Genomic DNA, 25985 nt, shown 5'->3' with positions numbered 1-25985 from the left:
TTTAAAATCCAGGAAATGTGCCCATGTGGGTTTATCATTCACATATAAATAAACTCAATCCCAAAGGCAGCATTATAAGAACAAACATGACAGAGGATACATTACAGAAAAAAATCTCAATACTCATCCCTCCCCTGCATACTTTCTCCGACCCTCTGCTGCCAGTCCTTGTACCCTGCGGAAGAGATTTTTCATCCAACCCACTATGGTTGATCTTCTGTAACAACATAGTCCTGGAAATACCATAGCGTCAGTTGTGGAAATTCCTGCATGGTTCTTTAGCACTGAATAGAATAGGGGAAGAAATTTCAAGCTGTGGATAAACATTAAACGTCAATAACACCCTCACAGCCCTTCCATCAGAAATTACTACTCCCTGAGTGGGTTGGGTGAATGGAAAGTCTGTCTGCACTTCACCTTCCCGAAATACAAAACCCAGTAGCTTTGCTTAAACTCTGGGTGACAGTGGGACTAAGTGGAACTGTAGGATTTATGTGTTCTCCATATCCTCCAGGGACAAATGCCTCCAGGCAAGGACAGAGCACGTTAAGGGATCTGTGGCAGCTTCCCTCACCACAAGTGCACTCACCAGAGTTTATTTGACTGCATCATGTTTCAAATTGTCATCTCTGAAACTAGATCTAAAACTCCAAATCATGCAATTTGTCAATCAGCCCAGACATCTGAAATACCTATCTGCATGTTTTGCAAAGTGTTACAAGGGCCACTTCAGTTTTATACACTCTTAGTACACAGTCCTGGTACTAGTTTCCCATTTTGTTGTTGTTTATTTACTGTATTTATGTCACAAACAGGAAGCAACAATTTACAGGAACTATTATTGTTGGCTAAAATTAATCCACAAGCTTTCTAAAAGTAATACACTCACAAAAGTCTGTTTTGCTTATCTACAGGAAATGTCTTAAGTAATATTATGGCAATCACAGGCACCAAAAAAATAAACACCAGGTAAACAAGGACAAAACCCATGTTTCAACCCATTCTTTTCCACAAAACATGTAAATACAGGTTACAGGAAAATAAAATGTCTCATTGCCCTCCAGTGAAAGCACTTTCATAACTCTGGGGCTACATTTGCCTATGAGCTTAGAAGTAGGCAGTGGGGTAGTCTGATGCTGACAGCAGTTAACAGCAGTGCGATGAATTGCCTGTATCCATGAGGGGAGAACACAACCCCTGAACACCCTGAACTGGGTATCTGCAAAGTATGACTGATGCCAGTGCACACGGGCATCATACTTCTTGAGCTTAAAGCTGGTGCCCTCCTCCTGCTCACCCTGACCCTAGGTCTGCTTACTCAGCTGTACTGCAGAACCTGATGGGTAGAAAGCCACCTTCTTCTGGAACAAAACCACCACTTTCTGGACAATCTTGGTTAAGCTAAAGGGAAAATTAATACTATTGCTCTGCAGTGTTTATTTGGACTGTAGACTATTGATTTGTTAGTTACTATTCTGACTGACTTAATCCTAAGGTTCTTCAAAGTGGAGCCTGTTAAACTCTAGTGATTCTTTCTCAGTGGAATTCAGGACAGAGATGTAAACAGACAAAAAGAAGTCACGGCACACCTTGATGCATAGTTTTATCTGGTGTGCAACAAGATCACAGGAGATTGGGCTGTCAGAAGTCTGGCTGCTGTGAAAAATATAATTGTTTTTTTTAATTTCTGAATTTGGTGACTGCAAACAGTATTTTGCAATATTCATTCCAACAATTAGCAGATGTTTTCTCTAGTAGCCTTAGTTGTAGAGATATAAATGTGTTTTCCACATGCCTGTCTTCCAGATCCACATTGTAATTTCACAGACCTACAACTAACCTGCAAAAAGTGGGCATCATCATCTTAGAGAAAGCTTGGTTATTGAAAGAGATGTGATCTATCCAGATGGCACCTCCTGCTTCTACCTAGGTTTCTTTTAGTTCTGCTTCACACACCTTCTCACTCTTCTCCTAAATCCTCTCACATTACATCATTCTCTTTGTTCCCAGCAAGCTTTCTCCTGGTTCTCTGATGACGCATCAAGATCTTGTGTCTCTTTTTATTTCCTTGCAGGTCAGCACCAGTTGTGAAGCTCATCTCTTGATTTCTATACTCTGGGCACAGTGTGGTGAGATAGATCCAACCTACTCATGTTTCCCCAAAAAAGAAATGTACAAAAGTTTTATTCTCTAATAAATGACCATAGGGCCAAAGCTGTTCATAACACATAAATGCCCACCTCTCACAAACCACCTGCACAACTGATCTTGCAGTCACTCACGGTCAGCACTGGTACAGAAGGAGCTGATCATGTTTAACAGGTGTATTGCTTGGTCAGCGTACAGGTTCTTCACTGCTACCAGTTACCCCGAACTTAGTCCTTTTGGCTAAATGGAATCAGACTGTCATCTTCCATGGTTAACGAAATTAGATTTACACAAAATCAATCAATATAAGTTACATGGTGGCTAGATTGCTCTGCAAAAGGTAAGGCTGAAAAAAAGCATATTGATTTAAGTGATGCAGTAGACCAAGCTCTGTACCAACAGAGTTTCATTTCTCTTCAGAAAGGCTGCCTGGGGCAGATACAGAGCTCTACTTCTAGTGAACTGGCTATTAAGGCTTGGGTATAAGATTTGTATACAATATTTTAAGGAGTGTTAAATCAAAGACTGTGACAATTAAAAGTCAAATTTTAGTGATATTTCTAACATCTACTTTGGCAGTCTTTATGAGGTGCAGAAAACATGTAATAAATTATGGCATATCTGAATAGTTCTAAGTTACCTGGAATCCCAGTCTAACACATCAGAATTCAGGACCTTGGAGTTCACCTTGGCTTGCTGTTTCACTACTTTCTCATGTTCCTTCAGGCACAGATAATAATAACAAACACCACAAATTTAGTTTACTGCTTAAAGAAAGCCATTATCAATTTTATTATTGCTACAACCCTATAGAGTATATGCTTTGCGACAGTAGGATGAACTGAGGCAGGAGAAAAGCCTAGGGGGGACTTCCCTTACCTCCTTGTTATGAACATCGCAGGTAAAAAGAGCATCACAGAAATGCTGTCCTATTGACTCCAAGTCTTTCACATCGAAATGGGTGCTCTGTCTGCAGCCTGCAGTATCAGTAGGAGCAAGACAGAAATAAAAATGTCAGTCATCCTGCTGACTGCTAGGTATCTGTGATATTTCAGGATTGTGGCTGACTGCAAACTAACATACCTTTCACTGACAGATGCTAGACAGATCTATGACTGTCGGAATTTTATACATATGATTACAGATCATTATTCTGCCTATATGAACATATCTATCCACTCAGAGGAGGTTAACTATAACTAGAACCTATTACAAAATTTCCTAAAAATACAACGGGCTTTAGTTACTGCTTTTAATTTGCCATCCACTAATGTTATTGTACATATGCAATAATGCTAGCAGTGGCCTGAAAGGTTGCTAGGTGAATGCCCTAGTTTTAGTGTTTTTTTCAACTCTTATTTTAAATCATCATTCATTTCTACCCAATAAGACAGAACACCAACAAGGGGATGGTAGCTCAAGCTATGATTTTCCATGAAAAAACAAAAGTAAAGGTCTTGTTTGATGACTCCTACTACATAGCTGCAGGGAATTGTCTCACCCAACTTAGAGCCACAGATAGAGGCTTCCGAAGTGTTGCTGTTGTTGATGCCCATCTTCCACATTACCACTTGACCTCTGCCTTTTTTGCTCTTTTGGACTTTGAAACAGCAGTCTGGGAATGAGTACTTAAAAGACTGGTACAGCATTAGATTTTGAAGTAAATAGGAAGATGCAATAATTTAATTTTAACCCTGCATGGTTTTTTAAATCTTATGTATGAGGTAAACAATTGTGAGTTTCCACTCTACTTGAATATTGCATAACATAGTTCAGAGCATACTTTTATTACTGATATAATGGAGATATAGGTGAAATAAGAGGCCTTTGATTAAAAGTTTATTTTACTTTAAGGATTTCTGAGATGCATGCAAATAATTTTTTACGTGGCTGTACTTACTGGTTCTGAATGATCCTATATAGAGAGCTGATCAGCTGAGTTACCATAAATCCTGTTATATATGAACATGCGTATTTACTAAAAAGTGGGGCTAACTCTTCTCTCATGAGTTAATAGACCAACAGCTTGATACATACAGATTTGGAGCTCACAACGACTTCATTATTGATATTGGAGGAAAATGGCATTAGCTGCAAGTATGCAATGACATCTAGTAGGTTAGGTTGTGTGTTATTTTATTCCTGAGGCTTTGCAACCTCTCTGGTTCAAAAAGAAGCTTTTTGCAGTCAGATTTTGCTGGAAAATGACATATGTTAAAAGCAGTCATTTCCTACTAAAACTTTTTTTTTCCCCCCCCCCCCGAACTGAAATATTTTACATGAACATGGTGATTTGGACACAAATTTCAAAACAAATTTTCAAAAGGATTCAACCTGGAGAAATTTTTTTCTTATTTAGTTTCTTATTTGCTTACTTGTTTGTTTTTAATTCTACAATATTGTATTTAAAACTGCATTTAATATAGGAGTACACAATACTTAATGTTAGTTTTTGACATTGTTAAAATAATGTTATTTTGATATCCTTTTTTCTTCATTCTTTTAAAAAATCTTCAAAAAATGCTAACTTTATGTCCCAGTTCATCAGGATACTCTTTGGAGTGCTGAAATGACAAAGGAATTAAAATTTCATATTTGTACCATTTCTAGTTTTAGTCAACTGAAGATTATTTTAGTGGGTGAAGTGTGATCTTTTAGGAAATGTGATACCTTAACAAAACATTAGGGATCCCAGACGGTGCTTGAATTTTCAGGTGAGTACGTTTCTAGCTATACATTTGCTTACCTTATCTGGGCAGCTCCTGCTCAGCAAGAGTGGGAAGACACGTGGATGCATGTATGGTGCTTTTGCTTGCTGCTTTCTCTCACAACCATACATGAAGACATTTTGTTTCCTGTTGTGACCATGGATATCACAATGCAGGAAAACATCACGTTCCCCCATCACTCTGTAATATGGATGACAGAGAATACTTTATTAAAAGTGGGTTTTTTCTCCAACTCAGAAACTAGTCTGCTAATACATTACACTGAAGCTTATGTGTAACCTGAAGAACAAGAAATCAATAAAAATTTTATATTCTGAGCTCTAGGTTAAACCTTTAGTGTGCTAGATTAAAGCCAAACTGCTCAGTTCCTCCAAAATAAAACATCTGTTATTGCACGGAAATAAGATATAAGTGTATGCATCATCAGCCTTTGTCCATGAGTTTGTTCTAACTCTCAGGCTCAGTTATATATATCCAGCTCTGTAGATGTGTACATGAGCATGTTGTACGGCTGGAACCCACTATTCTTATCTGCTTCTCTTTCACTATTGTATGTTTTGAATAATAGATGCTATAAAATTATGAGACTGAAGCATAAATGGCAGTGATTATTCTTTCCTTTATCAAACTGGAGACATCAATTTTTATGATGTGACAAGATCCTGCAATGTATTATTGCTTAATTAACTTATTAAGGAAAATTTGCAGTTAGACACATTGGTGTTTAGCAACTCACACCCCCACTGCCCAATTAATGTAAAAGCAGAGCTCTACAGGAAAGATGCAATGGCATCACAGCATGTCACCTGGGGCTTTACTCTGGGCAGAAGTTGGAAATCCATGGTGGAACAAAGAAGGAAGCAGTAATTAATGTATCTGTCTCAGCTGACAGTAGCTGAATATGAGGTCAGTAGCACATCAGCAGACATAATTAGTATTAATTACAGGACACTCACAAGTGTGGGCTGTCTTACAGTAAGACAGAGAAGAATTCTCATGGAAGAGAAGGAGAGGCACAGTGCTCATCCTCTGTAAGCTAGGGATCTACATGTCAAAACATTCATTAGAAAGAACACAGATCTTTAAAAAGCAGATTAACTAGATGAAAAACTAGATGAAAAACATTAAATGTACTAATTCTGACACTGGCTTTCTGAACAAGAATCTTGTTTGTATTAATTTGTTACAGAAGTTAAACCAGAGGGATTTAGTTTACTATCTGAAGGTTTAGTTTAATACCTGAAGGTTTAGTTTTAAATCCAGAGTATCAATGTGTCTATGACTGGAAGTCTGCATAAGAAATCAAATATATTTGTAGCAAAACATAGAGCAAACTTGGCAATCTTGTCAAATAGACATCTGGGATCTATTCTGAAAACAACTTCATTTTGGGATGTGGTTGTATGCCAGAAAAGAAGAAAATGAAAGAAATAAGGAATTTGACAAGTAGATTTTGGCAGAGGATAGTGGGGAGAAATATGCTGAAAACATTTTGATGAAAACTCTTTTGCTTTGGAGATACAACTTATTACCAGAAATGGAGAAAGTATACTAAGGAAAACCTGCACAATCCTGAAGAAAAAAATAACCCACTATGAAATACAACTGAATGTAAACAAAATGGTCAGAAAGGGTTGGGTACAAGGCAAAGATGTAAACAATACCAAAACAGTAAGGGACATAGAGAAGTCAAACTAACAAAGAGAGAGCGGAAAGGAAAATCATCTATTCTAAAGGGAAAGAAAATGAGGTTACCTTTTGATCATGTTCCGGGTATACCAAATGGAACGATAAAATTTTTTCATGTTAGATCCGTATTTGCAGTTCAAGTCCTGACCAGCTAAAGAGCAGCGGTGATTTCCCACAATTACACCATCTGGATTCAACATGAGTACCACTTTGAAGACAAAATTGTTCCGCAGGAGTTGAGCTTTGTCTGAATCACCAAGAATGTAATCCAGAAAGCCCTTCATTATCCAGGAACTATTAGTTTCTCCCGGATGCACCTTTGTGGTTAGTATCACAGCCGCCTTCTTGGTGCCCTTGCCACTTCTGGGGGGGCTGGTGATAGTTAAACATACACTGTGTTTCCTGCCAGTGAATGGCACAAGATGTGAATCTTGCAGAATTTGGACTTCACTGGATCTTTAGAGATGGCCACCAGGTACTCCTGCAGGTTGGATTAGGTGTAAGGATAGCAGTGGGCAAAGTAGCAGGTGTCCTGGTCATGAAGGAACTGGAATGTCCAAGTGAGTGAGAAGAAATGATGTCTACCTTGGCCTGCATTGTTTTTGTAATACTTGATTTAATCTCCAGTCCTCCACCAGGCAACCTTGTTTCTTAGCATCGGATTCTGACTATAACAGCAGCCGCAAGCCACATTTATATAGGCTGTTGTTCTTGGTAAAGTTGAAAATAGTGAAGTGATATGGCACCCCTGCCTGCATATTGTTTACCTGGAAGTAGTAACACTGTGTATGTCTGCTCGTGTAGTGCGCAAGGTCAGCTGGTACTCAAATTCATTGCTGTAGGCAGAAAGAAGACAAACAGTTGTGATGCTGGTTAGCACTGTTGTATGATGCAGTGTCAAATAATGTGGACTATCATGACAAAGCATCCTGCAGAGAATCAGATGCAAATCTGATTTACACTGTCATAAATCAAAGTCTACACAGCTGCAGGAAAAGATGCCTAATCTCACTGAGTGTGTCAATAATGTAACTGCTGTCTTCTTTAGGACTTTTAATAATAACTAGGACTTCTAAAAACATTTTCCACATTCTTTTTTAAAAGGAAGTGCTTAAGAAAAGGTGTTGAGTTTGTGCGGGTGATTATCACCTACAGAAAATATTCAGTGCTATGGAATGGCTATAACACCATTTCAAGTGAAAGCTGCCTGAAACTACTCTTAAAGCTTATTTAACTAATGTAAAACAAGTTACAAACCCAGAATAATACATCCTGCTCAGAAACTGATAGAAGGCTGCTGATAATAAGAATTCTGATAACTCCACCTTAATAAAAGAAAAAAAGATTAGAAACTTACACTTTGACCATCTTCTGCAAATTCCCACTCTCAAAACGTGCTTTGAAGGTCAGTGTGTCCCCTTTCTGATAGACAATCTGTGTCAGAGGGCAGAGATCTCTCACTTGGGAATACATAAAGGAGGAGTTTTTGTTAGCTAGGGAAAGGAGTAGAACAGATCTCTTTCATTTCAGTCTGAGTCATTTTAGAGAATACCTGCATCCTTTTGAATACTCCTAGAAACAGGCAACTGCATGGAGCTGAACTTCAAAGCGTATTTTAGGTAAGTGTAAAAGAAATTATATGAAGATTTTGCTGATCATTACCACTTAATCTTACAGATTTCAGGCAGCCTAAGATCTGACTGTCTTGGAGGTGCCTGTGTCTCTCTGCATGAGCAATGAACAATTCGTACTCTGTACTTAGGCAGAGCAACCGAGTTAAGTGGAAAGACTCTAGGATTAGGCTCCATCAGGTCTCTTCACCAGTCAGATGGGCAACTTCTCTACGCAGAAATCATATGTAGCTGACAACTCTTGCCATCAGGTTTTTTTTAAAATCTCTGTATTCAATTATTCTTGTCTAGAAGTAAAAAATATGACACTCAGACCCAGTAGCAATCACTTTCATGTTGCAAGAGATGTTTTCACATCACATTTACCATACAGTTTGAGCCCGTATCTCCTTTTGCTCTCTTCTGGTACTTCTTCCTCAGATGAGAGGCTCACAGAAACATAACTGAACTTTATACTACAGTCTTCATTACCCCAGTTCATTAAAGACCAGAACTTCTATCAGCAAGAATTTACTTTTTTGGTTGGGAAGTTGTTTCAGTTCCAGAATATTCTTGGCATAATTTTAATTATCAAGGATCTTCCCTTTACAGAACCAAGGCAAGGATTATTTTTAATATTTATTTACTTTCTCTGTATTGGTGTCAATATGGTGGCAAAGGCATGAAAAACCAGGGTAATTAAAAATTCCAGTCACCCCCAAACCATACCCACAAAATAGAAACAGATGACATGGCCTTTCTGCTGAAAGCCAGGAGCCAAGAGTTTATGCTGCAGAGTCGGGGTAGCTGTGCTGGTGACTCCAGCTGACCCCGGCAGCATGAGCTATCCTCTGATGCTTGGGTTAGGGACAGCTCAGGGAAAAGGAGGACAAGTGAAAACTGCAGGTATTTCAGGCTGAAACTAAATACTGTGAGACTGTGGGTTTCACACTGCTGGTATTGAACTGGTTGTCTTATCTGCCAAAAGTAAAATTCCCCACTATATAACTTTCTAACTAGCAAAATGAAGGATTTGTACTGGTGCCTGGACACCAATAACCAAGCTGTTGCATTCTTGGCTCCTGTATTCTTGCTTCTGTCTATCTCCTTACTGGTGCTGGATCCACCTGAGGAGAAACTGCCACATTACCATGCTGTCCAATAAGGGGGACCGACCCTGTACCATACAGCAGGGCTAGAGCCACACAGCAGCCCCCATTCAGATCAGAGCTGTGTCTGGCCTTGCTTGACTGGGGCTGTGTTAGAGATTTATCCTGCAGCAGTCTGACAGTACTACTGTCAGCTCTGACAGTACTACTCAGGGAAGTCATATAAAGCCAAAATTCCTGTAAGTCATTTTTCCATTCCTTTAATCACTGTTGCCATGTGTCAAAGATGCCATATTCAGTGTATTGTTCTTCATGACTGAAGTTACTCCAGACTCACAGGAGTTTTCATTAGAGACGGGCTGTTAGCTTTGCTAGCTGGGATACCCACTTCAATAGTTACCTTGTTTAGCTGAAATTCCATTCACAGTTTCTCCACCCTTCCCTTCCTCTTCATGCTCTTCCTTAACATTAAGGAAGAAAAATGTTTCAGCAGTTAATCCAGTAAAACTGTTTCTGGAAACATCTGTATCAGTCAAATGCTATAGAATGAAATGCATGCGTAAGATCTGAGATCTCTATCATGATATTCTAATTTTTCTGCATGGGAGTTACCACTGGATTATATTTTTCTTTCCCAAATCAGGTTTTAGGAGGGCCTGTAGAAACTCAGGAGAAGGTGGCTCACTGCCAGACAGTAGCTTTCAGCTCCTGCTGAATTCAAACTCAAATTGGAGAGCAGGAATCAGGAGAGCACTGCTGCTGTCTCCTGCAGATCGCAATGGCTCATTACATGCCAGTCTGAGGCACTCAGGCCATAAATCTGGATAATGCAGACTCTTGCCCTACCCTATAGAGCTTCTCTGTGAGAAGGATTTTAGGGTTTTAAAAATTATGTTTATTGCTATATAACTTAGATGGCAAAGCTACCAAGCTGGGGATTTCTGTCCCAGGAACAGAAAGGAGATTAACTTCGTGATGGTCCTAAATTCTCCTTCTCCTTACACCTGCTCCTGTCCCCCAGCTGGCCACAGCGCCCAGCAGCCCAGGTCACACAAGGAGATTACTCTCCCTGGTGCAAGCAGGGAAGTTGAAGTAAAGGCTCCAGAGCTCTGAATTTCTCTGCAGTTCCTGCTAAATTCACTGCCAAATTCAAGGCTAGTGGGCAAAGCGGCATACTCAAGGCAGTGAATGTACAACTACAGTCACTTAAAAACTCAAACCTGTAGTCAACAAATGCTGGCTACTACTATCTGTGTGTTTAGATACAGAGTCTTCACAGGGATAGCAAGCACTCATATTCGGCTGCAGTTTGATGTTTGCTAGCCCGGGCATTGCTAACTGCTTCTAACTGCCTGAACAATATCATGCCTCAGGAGCAGGAGGGAGAACTGGCCATACTTACAAGGCAGCAATTTTCACCTCCTCAGCTGGAAAGGAGGTTGGAAGTCTGAGGACCATGATACCAAAATATACACTTTGCTGGAGAGCTGTACAGGCTGAAATAAGAACTACTTCTAGTTGCCTGTGCATGAAGTCCAAGTCAGTAATAAAGGACATGGAAAGTTGCATTTTTAAAGAACAGCAACTAAAGGCTCATAACAGAAATCATTCTCCTTATTTTCAAAAAGGCAGGGAGCTGAGATTCAGGGTGTTCCTCTGCATCTTATTCCTTGAAGTAAATTATCAGGTCCAGTTGCAGGGGACAGAGGTTTCTTCCTAGTCACACAGCAGTTACCAGTTTTCTTGGCCACCAAACGTAGCAACCTACTAGTGAGAGGTAATACACCCATACTGCAGAAGTATGTAATTTCTAAATAAGCATGACATCAAAGGGTACCCGTGCTTTTCAGTATATTGCAAGCTTTTACCAACTGCATTGACCTCAAAAAGGATGACACCTCTCTTTCAGTTTTGTGCTTCTGAAAATCTTGTGGCCACATCTAGTTATCATAGGATTGCAAAAGTCCCATCCTTTCTTATCTTTGTCGAAGTAGCCCAGGACCAAAATCAACAGCCACAATTTCCAAGCTCATCCAAAGCAACTGGATCAACTTAGCAAACGCAAATGAACACATAACTCTGATAATCAACTGTTGGTGGAATAAGGGAACTAACTTCCTTCAGTTCTGTCCAATTAACCCTTGCCAGATTTAAGAGCTTGTAATCAAGCACTGATCCAATCTGGCCAGATTTTGTTTATAAGTCTTGGCAAAACCACTACAGCAAACAGGATAGTAAAATGTTCTCCTAACACAGACTTTAGTGTTGATCTTGCAGTTACACAGCTCTCATCTTTTTCACTTTCACTTTTGGCTGTTATCTTTCTCTACTCATGTTTTCACAACAAAATATTTTCACAACTGGTTCATACAGTTATTCACTGAGAACAATGGCTTGAGCTTAGACGGACCTCTGAGATAATTAACAGTATGAGCAGAACTCATGGATGATGAGACAGCTGTGTAACTATGTAACTAATTTCCTTCCCTATATATAGGAAAATAATTTATTCCCAAGTAATTTAAAATACCAGTAGGAAATAATATTGATTTCATCAGGGTTTGGATTAGGTCCAAAAAGGGGATCAAAACAGGTGCTTCATCTACCTACAGCTGCCAGCAAGATTTCTCAGGGTGTCCCCACCTTCTCCTAGATAAATCACAGTGCCTTTGTCAGGAGGTGGCATCATCTCCAAAGCTGTTGGAGTGTACAATGGCTCAGGGGTAGTGGGCAACCTATCTGAAAGAGACACACAGGAGTACAAGCAGGAAGACCGTATTAGAGTAATTATAATATGAAGGACACACGGAAAAGCAGTGCATCCTCTTATACCAGTTGCACATAAAGGAATAGGGAAGCCCCCTTTTGAACCTAATTTTTTGGATCTGCAAACAAATCCTCACTATAACTCTAAAAATACATGTCAATCTGTGCATGGACTAACTTTTGCTGTGCAAATTTAGCTTTGTTCTCTGTACAGCTTGCTTACCATCAGTGAGGATGACAAGGGTGAACATTAGACAGCATTGGTACCATTAGAAAAACAGATGCTCCAACTATAATTTATGGCTGAACCCACAGACAGCGCATTGCTACAATGCAGTGTCTCCATGTAACTCGCATGACATCTGCCTGGCATGTCAAAGATCTGTTGAACACTGGTTCATTCTGACAGTAGGCCTTTCCATACTCTAAAGTTCAGCAGTCCTGTTCCATTCAATTCAAGATACTGGGATCTATTTTCAAAGGTAACAGAATAAGAGCATAGGTGCCTCAGTCCCAACTTTGTGCATTTCTGATTTCTGCTGATTACTTCCAAATTGCAATTGGTTGTATCTATAAAGCACAGGGACTGCTCAAGTCTTCACTATCTTGATATATGTTTGCAGTATGACTTTTGTACAGACTGCATAAAAGCAGTTATTAGCTGACACTCATATTTAATGGTATAGCCCTGAAATACAGTACTGACAGTACTATTGTGGGAATTAAGAATTGGTAGTTAGCAAAATGTAAACTGACCTTGAGGTTAGAAGAATGATTGTGGATAACTGAGGCAACATTACAGAACACCGTGTTGTGAGTGTGAGAAACAGCAGGTCAGAACACCACATGCATGGTGAGTGTGTGAGCAGTAAACAGACAAAACCTGAAGGTCAGCAGGATGTAGAAGTAAAAATGAACCTATGTAAACAAGTGGTAATAAACTGGGAGCTTGCATATGGTGTGGCAGCATTTTGCTCTTGGCAATGTTCCCCCTTCAACAAACTTGAGTGAGTTTGTCATGATTCAGCGTGTCGCCCCGATCCCTGCTAGTCCAAGAACGGTAACTGGTGCCCTGTGTCAGCCATATGGAAAATTGAAGAAGACAGTGGCGTGCTCGTATGTGAAGGAGGAAAGTGGCGTCTGGACTACAGTATTCGTTTATCTGGTAAGTACCAGATAGCAGCGCCCAGCTTTGGGAAAGCTGCCGGCATACTAAGAGCAGAAGGGGTGCCTGGCTGTGGGAAGCTGCTGGTTTCTTCCTCTTAAATTATCTGGTGAATACCAGATAGCAGTGCCCAGCTGTGGGAAGCTGCTAGTTTCTTTCTCTTAAATTATCTGCTAAATACCAGACAGCAGCCCCTGGCTGTGGGAAGCTGCTGGCATACAGCTCTTCTCTTTCTCTTAAATCATAAAGGTTTTTTTCTTTCTCTTTTTTCTCTTTCTCTTAAATCATAGGGTCAGGGTTTTCTAAGGAACAAAAGCTGTATATGCAAGTTTTAAAGCAGCTATTGAAGGCTGCCCAATATTCAGTAACAGACGATCAACTGCATGAGTTACTGCGATATATCTTTAAGTATTGTACATGGTTCCGGGTAAACGAAAGTTTTGATTTAGCATGATGGTGGAAGGTCAGACATGAGTTTAAAACTAAAAAAGAGCTGGGGATTGTAGTTCCAACCTCTGTCTTGCTTACATGGTGATTGATTTACATGGCTTTACAACTGCTGCAGGAGAAACAGTAGAACCTGCCGGTACCCTGTCCCGAAAGGAGAAAGGAGTAACCCCCAGTGCTCCCCCGGGAGAAACAAGTGGGAGTTAAAAGGGTAAAGATGAGGAACTAGAATCTGTACCTCCAGATTTTCCACCTCCCCCACTGGAGGCATTCCCAGTAGAGATTCAGGGAAAAGGGTCTAGGCTAGAAACATGTTTTAGAGAGACACTAAATAGTGGGAACCCTGTGGCATCTCTGGTAATTTTAAGATCCAACCAGCAGCCACAGCATGAGTCCCTGCCATACCTGTTTTTTTAAAGAACTACAGAAAGGCATCAGTGAGAATGGGCTTCAAAGCTCATTTACAACAGGTATATCGGAGGCAATCTCTCATGGGTATCAACTGGTCCCATAGGATTGGCAAGCACTTATAAAAACAGTATTAACGCCGGCACAGTATTCCATCTGGAAAGCCGAGTATGCAGATCTCTGTACTGTGCAATCTGTGAAAAATCTGGCTGATGGTACATGGATAGGCTATGACATGCTGGTCAGTGAAGGGTAGTGTATGGACACCCTCATTCAAGCCCAGCAAGATCAATGCTTGTTTACCCAGGCCTCCTGAGCTGCTTTAATAGCATGGGAAAAGGTACCTGATGGAGAACACAGAATGGATTCCTTTGCGACCATCTGACAACCGTCTCAGGAGTCATATTGGCAATTTATAGATCGTTTACAGGTGGCGATATCTCGACAGGTAGATAACCCTGAGGCAGCCAAAGCCCTAATATTACAGCTGGCATGTGACAGTGCTAATAGTGACTGTCAAGCAATCCTTGCACCACTCCGGGGAAAAAGCCAGGATCTTGGCGCGTACCTCAAAGCTTGCCAACACGTGGGTACCCAGAGCCACAAGGCGCAGCTCCTGGCCGCAGCCCTGCCGGCAGTGCGAGGGCGACATCAAGCGGCACGCAGGGGAACTTGCTTCTCACGTGGACAGCCTGGGCATTTTGAAAAAGATTGTAAACAAGAAAAGGAGCAAAGCCCATCGCTTTCTAAACCTTGTTCCAGGTATGGGAAAGGATTTCACTGGCCTAATCAATGTCGGTCAAAATTTGATAAGAATGGTATTGCCTCTTTCCGGAAACTGGAGGAGGGGCCTCAAGTGTTTCACAGCCACGACGAAGGGTTCAGGAGCTCTAAGCGGCAACAGCCGGCAGCGCAGGGTTGGACCTCGTCATTATCACAGAACTGAGTCAGACGTAACATATCCGGCTTCAACCCGAGTTTATGGGCAATTACCCTCGGGAATGGTAGGTTTAGTTTTAGGTCGATCGAGCATGTCCATGCAAGGACTGAGGGTAATTCTCGGGGTAATTGATGCAGAATATCAGGGTGAGATGAAAGTAATGTTGCAGACATCAGGATTTCATGTGCTTTCCCTAGGAACAAAAATAGCTCAGCTTCTGATATTGCCGTATTGGGTACCCCAGGCAGCGTCAGCTCAGAGGCATAGTGCTGGATTTGGTAGTACAGGAGTTAAAGACGTTCTATGGGCCACTGCTGTTCAGACAAATAAACCCACTGTGGCAATAAAAATTCAGGGGAGAACTTTTGAAGGTCTTATAGACACAGGAACAGATGTTTTTAGTCTCACACAATGTGACTGGCCATCAGACTTGGAACGGCAAAATGTTCCATTATTGGTTACTGGCATAGGTGGCACATCTGCCCCACAAGAAAGTAAGAGGATCTTGACGAGTGAGGGTCAGGATGGACAGAAAGGATGGGTACAGTTGTATTATAATGGATTGTCTCTTGAACCTATGGGGGAGAGATTTGTTGGAACAATGGAATGTAACCTTTCAGACTCAGCCTTTTGGCAAGGGATCACTATCATAATCCCCTGCCTACAACTGACTTGGAAAGTACAAAAGCTGGTGTGGTTGATCAGTGGCCCCTAAAAAGGGAGAAATTACAACATGCCCAATGCTTAGTTCAAGAACAGCTAGAAGCAGGACACATTAAACCCTCTAATAGTTCATGGAACACACCTATTTTTGTAATACCAAAAAAAGGTGGAAAGTGGCAACTTTTGCGGGACCTCAGGGCAGTAAGAGTATTGAAGTAATGGAACCTATGGGAGCTTTACAACCAGGTGTGCCAAACCTTACCATGATACCTCAGAACTGGTTTTTAATTGTAATAGATCTTAAAGATTGCTTCTTTACAATCCCACTACATCCAAATGATAGGTGTAAATTTGCCTTTCAATACCCATAATAAATAATGCACAGCCCATGAAACATTATCAGTAGGGATGAAAAACAGCCCTACTATTTGTCAGCATTATGTCCACTCAGCGCTCGCTCCAATTAGACATCATCGATCTAATACATCATTATATGGATGACATTTTATTAGCAGCAAAGGAGCAGGAAGCCCTTTACAGAAGGGGTATCAGCATTTTCAAAACTGGCTTGTTCAGTCAGGGCTTCAGGTTGCCCCCAAAAGATACAGCAAGTAGAGCCATGGAAGTACTTGGGACATATATTGACCTATCGTCCTGTTAGGCTGCATAGGCTATGCCTTAATATAGAAGTCACGACACTGAATGACCTCCAGAAACTGTTGGGAACAATCAACTGGGTATGACCGTACCTCAGTACAGCTACCCAACAATTAAAAAATCTTTTTGATTTGTTAAAGGGAGACCCAGATTTAACATCCCTGCATCAAATAATCCCTGAGGCAAGGAGGGAAATGATAACAGCGTGTGAGCATATTGAACAATTCCAGGCAGACCACTGGTGGGCCAATGTACCTGTTAGGTTGTTTAGTATATCCTACTGCCACATACTCCTCGGCTCTTATTGGACAGTTAGCACCTGAATTATTATATTTGGAGTGGATTTTTTTACCTGCCACCCTGGAAAAAACAATAACACCATTTGTGGATCAGTGTGCTACCTTGGTAAAGAAAGGACGAGAGCGATGTCAAGCATTGACAGGGCTTCATCTGCAGATCATATTCTGCCCTGTACTAAAGAACAGCTTAACTATTTGCTTATGCTTATTTCAGATAGCCTTTGTGGATTTTATGGGTGAAATATCTTTGATGTTACCAGCAAACAGGATATTACAAAGCATATCGATTTTACCACTAAAATTGTACAGAAGATCAGCCATACCCCACTTTCCGGTGCGTTAACGATTTTTTAGATGGCTCTGACAAGACTGGTGAGGCAGGCTTTGCATGGAAACAAGACGGAAGGTGGCAGACTTGTGCACGTTATCAAGCAGATTCCACACAGAGAACTGAATTAGGAGCAGTCATCTGAGCCCTGCAAACGTTTCTGAAGCAGGAAATAAATATGGTTGCTGGCTCAGCATATGTAGTTAAGGACGTACAGTGATTCCAGATGGCGTTAGTAAAAGAAATTGATGATAGGAAACTGCTGTCTATGTTTTTAGCATTGCAAGCATTAATTGACAAGTGTTGACACCCTCTGTTTATCACCCATATTCGTCACACACTGATTGGCCTGGACCGCTGACAGAAGGAAATGCCTGGGCAGATGCAGCTGTAGCAGCCATGCTAGCCTTTCAAAAAGCTCAGGCTTCTCACGATTTTTTTTACCAAAATGCACCGAGCCTGCAGAAGACATTTGACCTCACTAAATCACAGGCTTTGGACATCATCTGAGCTTGTCTGGACTGCCTCCAGACCAGGGGAACGCCTCCTGACAATGCAGTGAATCCCAGAGGCCTGGAAGCCAATGAAATCTGGCAGACATTGTTTGCTTGCTTAAGGTGGGTTCACATAACTATTGATACATTTTCTGGGATGATACATGCCACTGCAGCCTCTGCGAAAAAGGCCATACACATACAGAGTCATTGGTTGAGCTGTTTTGCAAACATGGGAGTGCCAAAGAAATTAAACCTGGTAACAGGCTCGGCTACACAGCTTGAAAAATACAACTATTTTTGCAGCAATGGGGGATTTGGCATAAGACAGATGTTCCTCATAACCCCACAGGACAGGCAATAGTCGAATGTGCACATGCTACACTAAAAGCCTTGATTTTAAAACAAAGAAGGGGGAATTCTCTGGACGCACCACATAATCAGCTGGCAATGGCTTTATATACTCATGATTTTTTAAACAGAAATCAGTTTGCCTTGACTGCAGTGGAACGCCATTTTAGCACCACAACAGACTCTACAGTTAAACCACAGGTTGTGGAGGAATGGCTGGAAAACAACGGACATATTATGAGCGATCCAGACCAAGTGGCCGCACTGTAAGAACAGGCTGTAGCTGTTGTGAAGAACACCTGCAAGGCCAAGGGGCTGAGAAACTGTGTGTGTAGCAAAAACGTAAGGAAGCTGGACTATTGAAAACAAGATGTTTGCCTAGTAGGAGAGCGGCGTGTGGACACCACACCAGGACCAATCATAGAGGGCAAAAGGGCAAGTGGACAAGTAGCTTTAGCCTATTAGCAATCAAGTAGCTGCGCGTGTACTTTATGGTAGTCTATAAATTACTGTGTATCCTTTAATAAGCGGGAATTGCTTTTTCACATTGGTCGTATGCGTGCTCATCTCTCCCGCAACAGGTCTTGTATAGGGATCCTGAAGGAGACCCAACCTGGAGAGGGACAGTAGATCTGCTGGTATGGGGGTAGGGTTACGCTTGTGTTTTGCCACCCACAGGTCCTTGGTGGATACCAACAAGGAAAGCCAAGCCATATTGTGAGCTGGAAGGGTCAACTCTCCAACCCGATACCCCAGATCTCTCAACTGACGATGCAGGAATTGATGTGCAGGCTACGTTCCCCTAGGAACTCAGCGACTGCAGCTATCACTTGGGAAGTCTAAAACAACTACAACAGAAAGCAGAAGATGTGATAGCACAGGTAGAAGCGATGCCAATGCCAGAAAATACCTTTCTTGACTATTTGGCCCTCATTTCAACCACTTCTGTGGTAAATATAGGTTTGTTATTTTTGCTGGGAGCAGCCAGTTACGTATCTTGGACACACATCATTGACCCACCTTTATTTGCCCCAGTAAGCTGGTGGAATCCCAACGTACTGGTAGCCAATAACAACACACAATGGACTGGAGGGGCTTGGCTTCCTCCTCGAGACACAGAGAATCAATCATATTGTTTGAATGTTGCCAATAAAACATTGTATGCAGATGCCCCCGTGTGTGTATGTCCACAGGAGGAGGGGGTGCATGTGTGTCTCTGCAGCCACAACAGCACCTGTATTTTAGACCATCTGTGCAACTCATTCATATATTTTGTTGGCTGGAAAAGAGGCACGAATAAGCAATAGTAGTGGCTGATATCAGATCATCATTACAGATCCTCAATATTTTAGTTGTCTATCTGCGGCTAATGTACCTAGTCATAAGCTTACAGTAATTTTTCCTTTGAGATGTGGATCTAAATTTGTAGTGCTAGGGCCTGAATAATAGGCCTGAAACAAAGTTGACCTCTAGATGAACCTCACAACTAAATATTATCTATTATTAGTATTTGTTAATTAGTAAAATCTGTGTTACCATTACGGTTAATTATTAGTATCCGATCATTAACAAAATATGTATGCTCACTAGTGAAAGATGTAGCTTAGACAAAATGTAATTAGTAATGAGGATGAAATGCTGTGAGAATGTGTATCCAACTTTCCTTGTTTAGCCTTGTTCAAGGCTGAGAACCCAAGTGTTTGGCCTTGTTAGAAACTCCCTTGGTTCTCCCCCCATGAGTCCTGGCCAGGCTTTGGGTGGAATCCAACAGGAGGATGAAACCAGATGTTTCTGCTCAAAGAAAAGTGCAAGTCATTGTGACTTGCTGATTTTTGGTATATAAGGCTGGACCCTCTTGCTGCGATTTTGGATGCCTCACCTACGGATGGATGCATCACGTAGGACTTCACACTTGCAGGGGAAGGTACTCCAAATCCTCGCTGCAACCAGGGCTCCCCAGCGACTGTGGATCTGCATGTTGGTAACGTATGCAAGTGGTGATGTACCTTTTTTAATCATTATTCTCCCCACTATGTAGTAATGATTAGGTGCATTGGCTTGCTTAACTGTATGTAGTAATAAGTAAATGTACTATTCTGTATTTTTATTACTGCCTATTTTTGGTAGTACTTAGTTATATCCTTTAATTATTAACAGTAAAATCAGGCTACCCTTTTCACTCTGGTGTCTGAGTTTAATTGGCACCCTCGATCAGCAGGACAGAATTATGGCTACCAGTCAAACTTACTTGCCCTTAGGAGGGTAACTCTGAATTGTCTCAAGTAAACAAGATGTTGAGACAAGTTACAGCAAAATGACAAAAGTGATTCATTGGATTGTTGTTAGCCTTTATTATCTCAGCTATTGTAATTGTGGTCACAGCTGTGGTAGCCTCTATGGCCCTTGTACATTCTGTTCAAACAGCCCATACAGTGGTACAGGTTATGAATAACGTTACTGAAAAATACAACATGGGAACTGGTTAAGATGCATCTACAAGGAGCCTTTTCTAGCAACCTGCAACAACAAGTTACAAACTACATAATTCATTACAGCATGAATTAATTGAGATTCAGAAATCAACGCATAATAACGAGAGAGGCTAAAGTTTATATCGCTCAACCCTGGGCATTAATTTGCAGGTCTGAACCTATGGATGTGGGTTTTAGCAGGCCTGGGATGTTTGATTTGTTCTACAGGATATGCCATCCTGTGATGCGTATGATGCCTTCTGTCCACAGTGTGGAAGCTGGACCGTGACAGATTGCAATGATTGCCATGGAAACGAAGCTACAAAACAAAGAAGAGGGAGATGTGGGAATTAAGAATTGGTAATTAGCAAAATGTAAACTGACCTTGAGGTTAGAAGAATGATTGTGGATAAGTGAGGCAACATTATGGAACACTGTGTTGTGAGCATGAGAAACAGCAGGTCGGAACACCGCCTGCAGAGCGCATGGTGAGTGTGTGAGCAGTAAGCAGACAAAACCTGAAGGTCAGCAGGATGTAGAATTAAAAATGAACCTATGTAAACAGGTGGTAATAAATTGGGAGCTTGCATACGGTCTGGTGGCATTTTGCTCTTGGCAATGTTCCCCCTTCAACAAACTTGAGTGAGTTTGTCATGATTCAGCGTGTCGCCCTAATCCCCGCTGGTCCAAGATCAGTATACTATTAACAGGATGTAAGATTTGTAATGAATTTGCAAGACCTCAGGACTGAAGCTTGTCAGGTTTGCTCTGTCTGAACTTTTCTTTATCTGCCTGCAGCTTTGTTTCACTTAATTTAGCTGTGACAGCATTTGCTCTAATTGAGCAGGTATGTATGGCTAATTTCTTTTACTTTTGACTATTTTTATGTGGTACGACAACAAACTTATATGAACAGCAATAACAAGCAGTTGTTCTGTGTAGAAAGGCAGGCCTAGAGCTGGACAAAACTCATTTGAGGGTTAATAAAGAGAAGAAGGAAATAATATCTAACATATGTAAAGAAAACTGTATATGGTAAATTCAGATGCAACATGGAGCTGCAGACCAGTGAAGAAAGAGAAAGGTGTAAGAGTGACCTAGCAAACATATAAAATTACCCCAGAGTTTTTCGGAACCTAGAGTGAGGAAGAAGATATCATCAATATGAATATTGCTTTTCTCCCAGCAAAGGACTCCAGAGGCTGACAATTCACAACAAACAACTCCCTCCCCTCCACCAGAATGAAGCCTGTACAATGAAACTGCTGACCTTAGGACCTAGAGGAGCAGTGGAAAGGGAAGCCAGGAAAAGGGTGTGAATGAAGCATATGTATAACAAATTTAACTGCATTTTTTTTTTTTTTCTTTCTCTGGGGCAACTTGTTCTGGACTAATAATGATTTGTCTCTTAAGATTTCACTCATACTAAAAATAATTTCTTGGCTTTATTTATATATGAGGTGTGCTTCCTCTTTGCCCATCCACAAGATTTTAAGCATAAGACAATAACTTACCAATGTGCTCAATTCTGTCCCTAATGACTTCACACAGGTGTGGTCAGTACACCATAGAAAACTGACCAGCAGGTGATGAGCCATCCAGATTCTGAGGCTCCTGAGGTCAGGGTACCACTGCCTCCAACTCAGATGATAACAGATTCTGGTTTGCTTTGGGAAAAAGATGAGCACAAACGGAATCTGTAAGAAGTGAAAGAAACCGCACATGAGTCTTTTCTTGCTCTTCCCATTGGGAACAGTCTGTGGAGATTATCTATGTGAAATCAACATAAATAAGCACAGCACAAAAAAATTACATCCTACTGAAATGAAAATGTAATGCTCCATCCTATAAATCACACTGAATTTAAAAGTAGTGTTGAATGAACTGTTGAATGTTAATTCATTAAACCACAAAGCACATCAAGTATTCAGCTGTGGCAGGGAATAGTTTATTTGGGTTCCTATAGAAAATTTGGCACCTTTTATTATTACTGCTTTTATTACTAGTCGTTATGGTAGATCCTTACAATCTCAAATGTCTGAGTCAAAATCTGTGCTGTGCAATACTATACAAATAACAAACAAAACTTATTCCTACAAAACTTACCACAGAGAGTGTATGTAACAATGAGATAGTACTGGTGAGCATGACAGGAGAGGTAACAATCTGATGCTATCACAAATTTGTAAAAATGTAAAGCAACAGAGACATCTGGAGGATGTGGGGGGGTCTCTGATTGTCAGCAAGGAATTCTTCAAAGTTAAGAGAAGCCACTTGAATGAAAATATGATAGGCAGAGAAAAGGATTTGAAAAAAAAATCCCAGTAATTGGATGATTGGGACTGCTGGTACTGTGTATTGACCACATCACTGCCCTGAAAAAATTACTTGTCTTTGTCACAGATATGAAAAGATCCCCTTTCAAAGCATTCCCTATCGTTCCTACTATCTACTTAGAGCAGGCCAAAAGATAGGAGTTTGGTTTCAGGGGAAATTTTTTTGTATTTACTTTGGGTCTGAATCAGATACCAACACCTGTAAGACAGACTTTATGTGAAAAAAAAAAATCTAATCAGCTTTAGACCTGGTTTCTAGACCTTACTTCTCCCCACAACAAACAAAATAACATAATAAGCAAAAGTGCTTCACCCAAAGGATCTGGTTTCAAGTGTAGATGGTATATATGAAAAGCAAATTAATTAAAACTGAAACTGCTAAACCCATTCTTAAACACTAGTGGATACCTAACTCAAATAGATAACCTGGTTATCATAATGACAAATCAGTAACTGGTGATCAAGGACATGCTGCAAGATGGGACAGAGATAACTACTTACCTAGATCAAGAACCATAAAATGTCACTAGATCTGAACTCCAGTTTTGTTTAGAACTTGACAATTATGTCAGCACACCTTCCCCCTTCCCCTTACTCTTCCACCCTGTGGTCTTACAGGGAAAATGCAGGTGAATAATTGAAAGGGTCCTAACCTGTAAGAACAGCACACCGCTCACTGTCTTCTGTCAAAATCAGTTAGGGGAGTCTTCAACCTAAAAAAAAAAAATTCAAAATACAAAAAAAAAAAAATCAAAAGTCCACAGTAGAACAGCTTGCTTTTGTTTATTTTCAGAGAGAAAATCTGCCTCTCTTTTGGTTTACTTTATGGCCTGTGTAAGAATTAGGCCAAATCTGCATGGTCATGTACTCTGTCTTTATTCCTGGCTGTTATGCTTTCACTTGTCCTCTTTTGTTTCCCCAGTGCCTCTCTTGTGCAGTTCTAGTATTCCTACTGTTGTATGAAAAGCTAGAGCAGAAAACTGATACAAGCAAAAAATGTTTGCTTTTCAGCTGCATTAATTAGTCCTTCGATCCCATCATCAAACAAGCTGACTGATGTACGAGCAGGAGAGGCAATGGAAACCAATAGCTAGCACAGCCCTTCTGGTGGCAGCCCACATATATGCCACAATTATCTCAAAGCAACTAGGGCAGGGAGGTGCAGGACTTGATACTGGTGAACTGAAGCATAACACTTGGCAAAAATTTTAAAAGCACCACTATGCAGCTGAAGTGCATGTGGGCCATGAAAAGCAAACAACTAGCCTGGATTAAATTTGAAGCGCATTGGCAAGGCAGCACTGAGACAACAATGCTTGTCCCCTTCACTGCACTTAACATAGAACATGTATTTCCTGGGTTTTCAATCTAGTCCCTTTTCATTAACATCATACTCAATTAAAAACCAAATTTTCTTCCTGAAATACAAATAAATGTGGATAACATGAAATGCATTTCACAGCTGGTAGAAATACTCTCAGCTTTATTTACTGCTCCTACTTACACTTGGCCACATTTGCAAATATAATGCAGGGTTTCTGAAAACTTGCTAGTCCAGTAGCTGATCAGGAGCTTGATTTTTACAGGTCAAGAACTGAAAGCAGTTCACAGACCAAAGCACAGACAAAATCTTAACGTAGAGGCAGAGGATTTTTCTCTGCTCACTAACGCAGAGCTGTACTGCTCTCGGTAACATTGACTGAGCTAGGGACGAGCTCTCAGGACAGGGATAAGGCCATATACAGCAAAGTCCCCAAACTTGGTTTACAGACAAGGGTGCTTAGCGATGTACTGCAGGTGCCTACAGGAAAGGTTTGTTACTGGGTCTGCTCACTGATTTTTGTTATGAGAATATGATGCAATTGCTTCTAACGAATTACGGCCGATTTCCCCACGATCTGCGACCACCTCGGACGGGAAGCAGGTGCCGCCGGGACTTAGAGAGCTGCCTTCCACCCTGACGGCGAGGCTCTCCCCGTCCCGTCCCGTCCCGCTGCCTGGGGCGGCCGCCGCCGAGGGGCGCGGGCGGCGGGACAGGGCATCGTACATCGACAGGCGGTACCACCGCGATCCCGGCCGCCGAGGGGCGCCTGCCCGCTCCGCACCGCCAGCCGCCCGGCGCCACCCGCGCCACCACCGGCCACCGCGCCCGGCCCAACCGCCCCCATCTCGCGAGAGTCGGGGCGGGCGACAGGGTTCCTCCGCGTCCCGCAGGCCCGAGGCCGCGGGGAGGGGCGGCCGCGCTGGAGGCGGAGCCCGCGGGCTTGTGCTAGCCGCCGTCGCTGGCCGTCCGGGCAGCAGGGGCCGAGTCAGGGGTTTGTGCCGCAGCGTCGGCGCCTGGCGAGCGCAGGGTGGGGGCGCAGCCGCCCCGCCGGGGCTTGATGTGGGGGGGGCTGCGCCGCGGCTTCCCTGCGCCCGCTGGTGCTGCTGCTGGGATGGCTGCGCGGGGGGAGCGGCCCTTTGCCTTCGCTTAGGTGCAGGCCGTAGACCGGTAAGGCAGGGAACGCAAGGGGCATAAAGCATTGCCGTAAAGTACGCGGAATGTTGACAACTCCCGTGCATTGACAACGATAAGGCAACGCCACCTCCTGTCCCACTCTTACCTGGCAATACTACAGCCTGGCCCGGCAAAAGGCAGCCACTCCTGGATAACGCTCGCCCCCTGTGCAGCTGGCAGCTGTGACACAGCCGGGGGATACATCTGCTCTGGGCCCTTTGTGGCTGAGAGACAGAAGGATACATTTCCCTGTGTTCCCATTCTTACTGCACAGTATCATAGCTGCCTTCTGTAGAGTTTTTACTAGCCCTTTCATGGACAGATGATACTCTGCTGAGTAATCTATTTTCTAGTTGTTCCATTCTGGCAATTACCCTATCACTTCGATCTCATGGCTAAAATAATTAATTTCCCATTTTTTTCAGAGCATTTATTTTGTCTAAAATAGGTAGAAGAGGATGTAGGAGGTTGCAGTGAGATTTAGGTGTCATTGCCAGCACCAGAGCAAGGCTGCGAACATCCCAAGTCCTATGCAGTGCCTTCTTCCCTGGTGACATCTCTAAGAGCAGGCTATCCTCTTTATTTCTAGCTTCCTTGCCCACAGTTCTTCACCCTTTCTAGTGCCTGGATGGCTGACTCCCAAACAAGCTAGCTTCCAGAGCAATGCCTCTGCACAAGACCCAGAGAAGTGCCTGGAGTCCAGAGCCTGGGCAGAGACCATCCAGGGCCCAAGGGAGGAAGGGTTAACCTCTTTGTTGATCAGTGTCAAATTCGTTTTGCAGCCCAGCCTGGAGTCCAGAGCCTGGGCAGAGACCATCCAGGGCCCAAGGGAAGAAGGGTTAACCTCTTTGTTGATCAGTGTCAAATCCGTTTTGCAG

General features: G+C 42.0%; 1 protein-coding gene across 1 annotated transcript; it reads right to left on the bottom strand.

Annotated features, from left to right (window-relative positions):
• Nucleotides 1–1490: 1490 nt before the first annotated feature.
• On the bottom strand, nt 1491–24778 carry AGBL3 (AGBL carboxypeptidase 3). Its single transcript, XM_074901176.1, is given in 14 exon segments — nt 1491–1656; nt 2789–2868; nt 3028–3125; nt 3650–3776; nt 4895–5057; nt 6633–6954; nt 6957–7213; nt 7215–7371; nt 7374–7402; nt 7924–8026; nt 11929–12024; nt 21789–21971; nt 23264–23302; nt 24658–24778. Coding segments are annotated over 14 exon segments (1941 nt in total).
• Nucleotides 24779–25985: the final 1207 nt, after the last annotated feature.

The sequence above is a fragment of the Athene noctua genome, chromosome 3 (assembly GCF_965140245.1).
Source record: "Athene noctua chromosome 3, bAthNoc1.hap1.1, whole genome shotgun sequence".
In the NCBI taxonomy this organism is placed as follows: Eukaryota; Metazoa; Chordata; class Aves; order Strigiformes; family Strigidae; genus Athene; species Athene noctua.
Note: the sequence above shows the minus strand (reverse complement) of the source record. Positions and strands in the feature narration are given on the sequence as shown.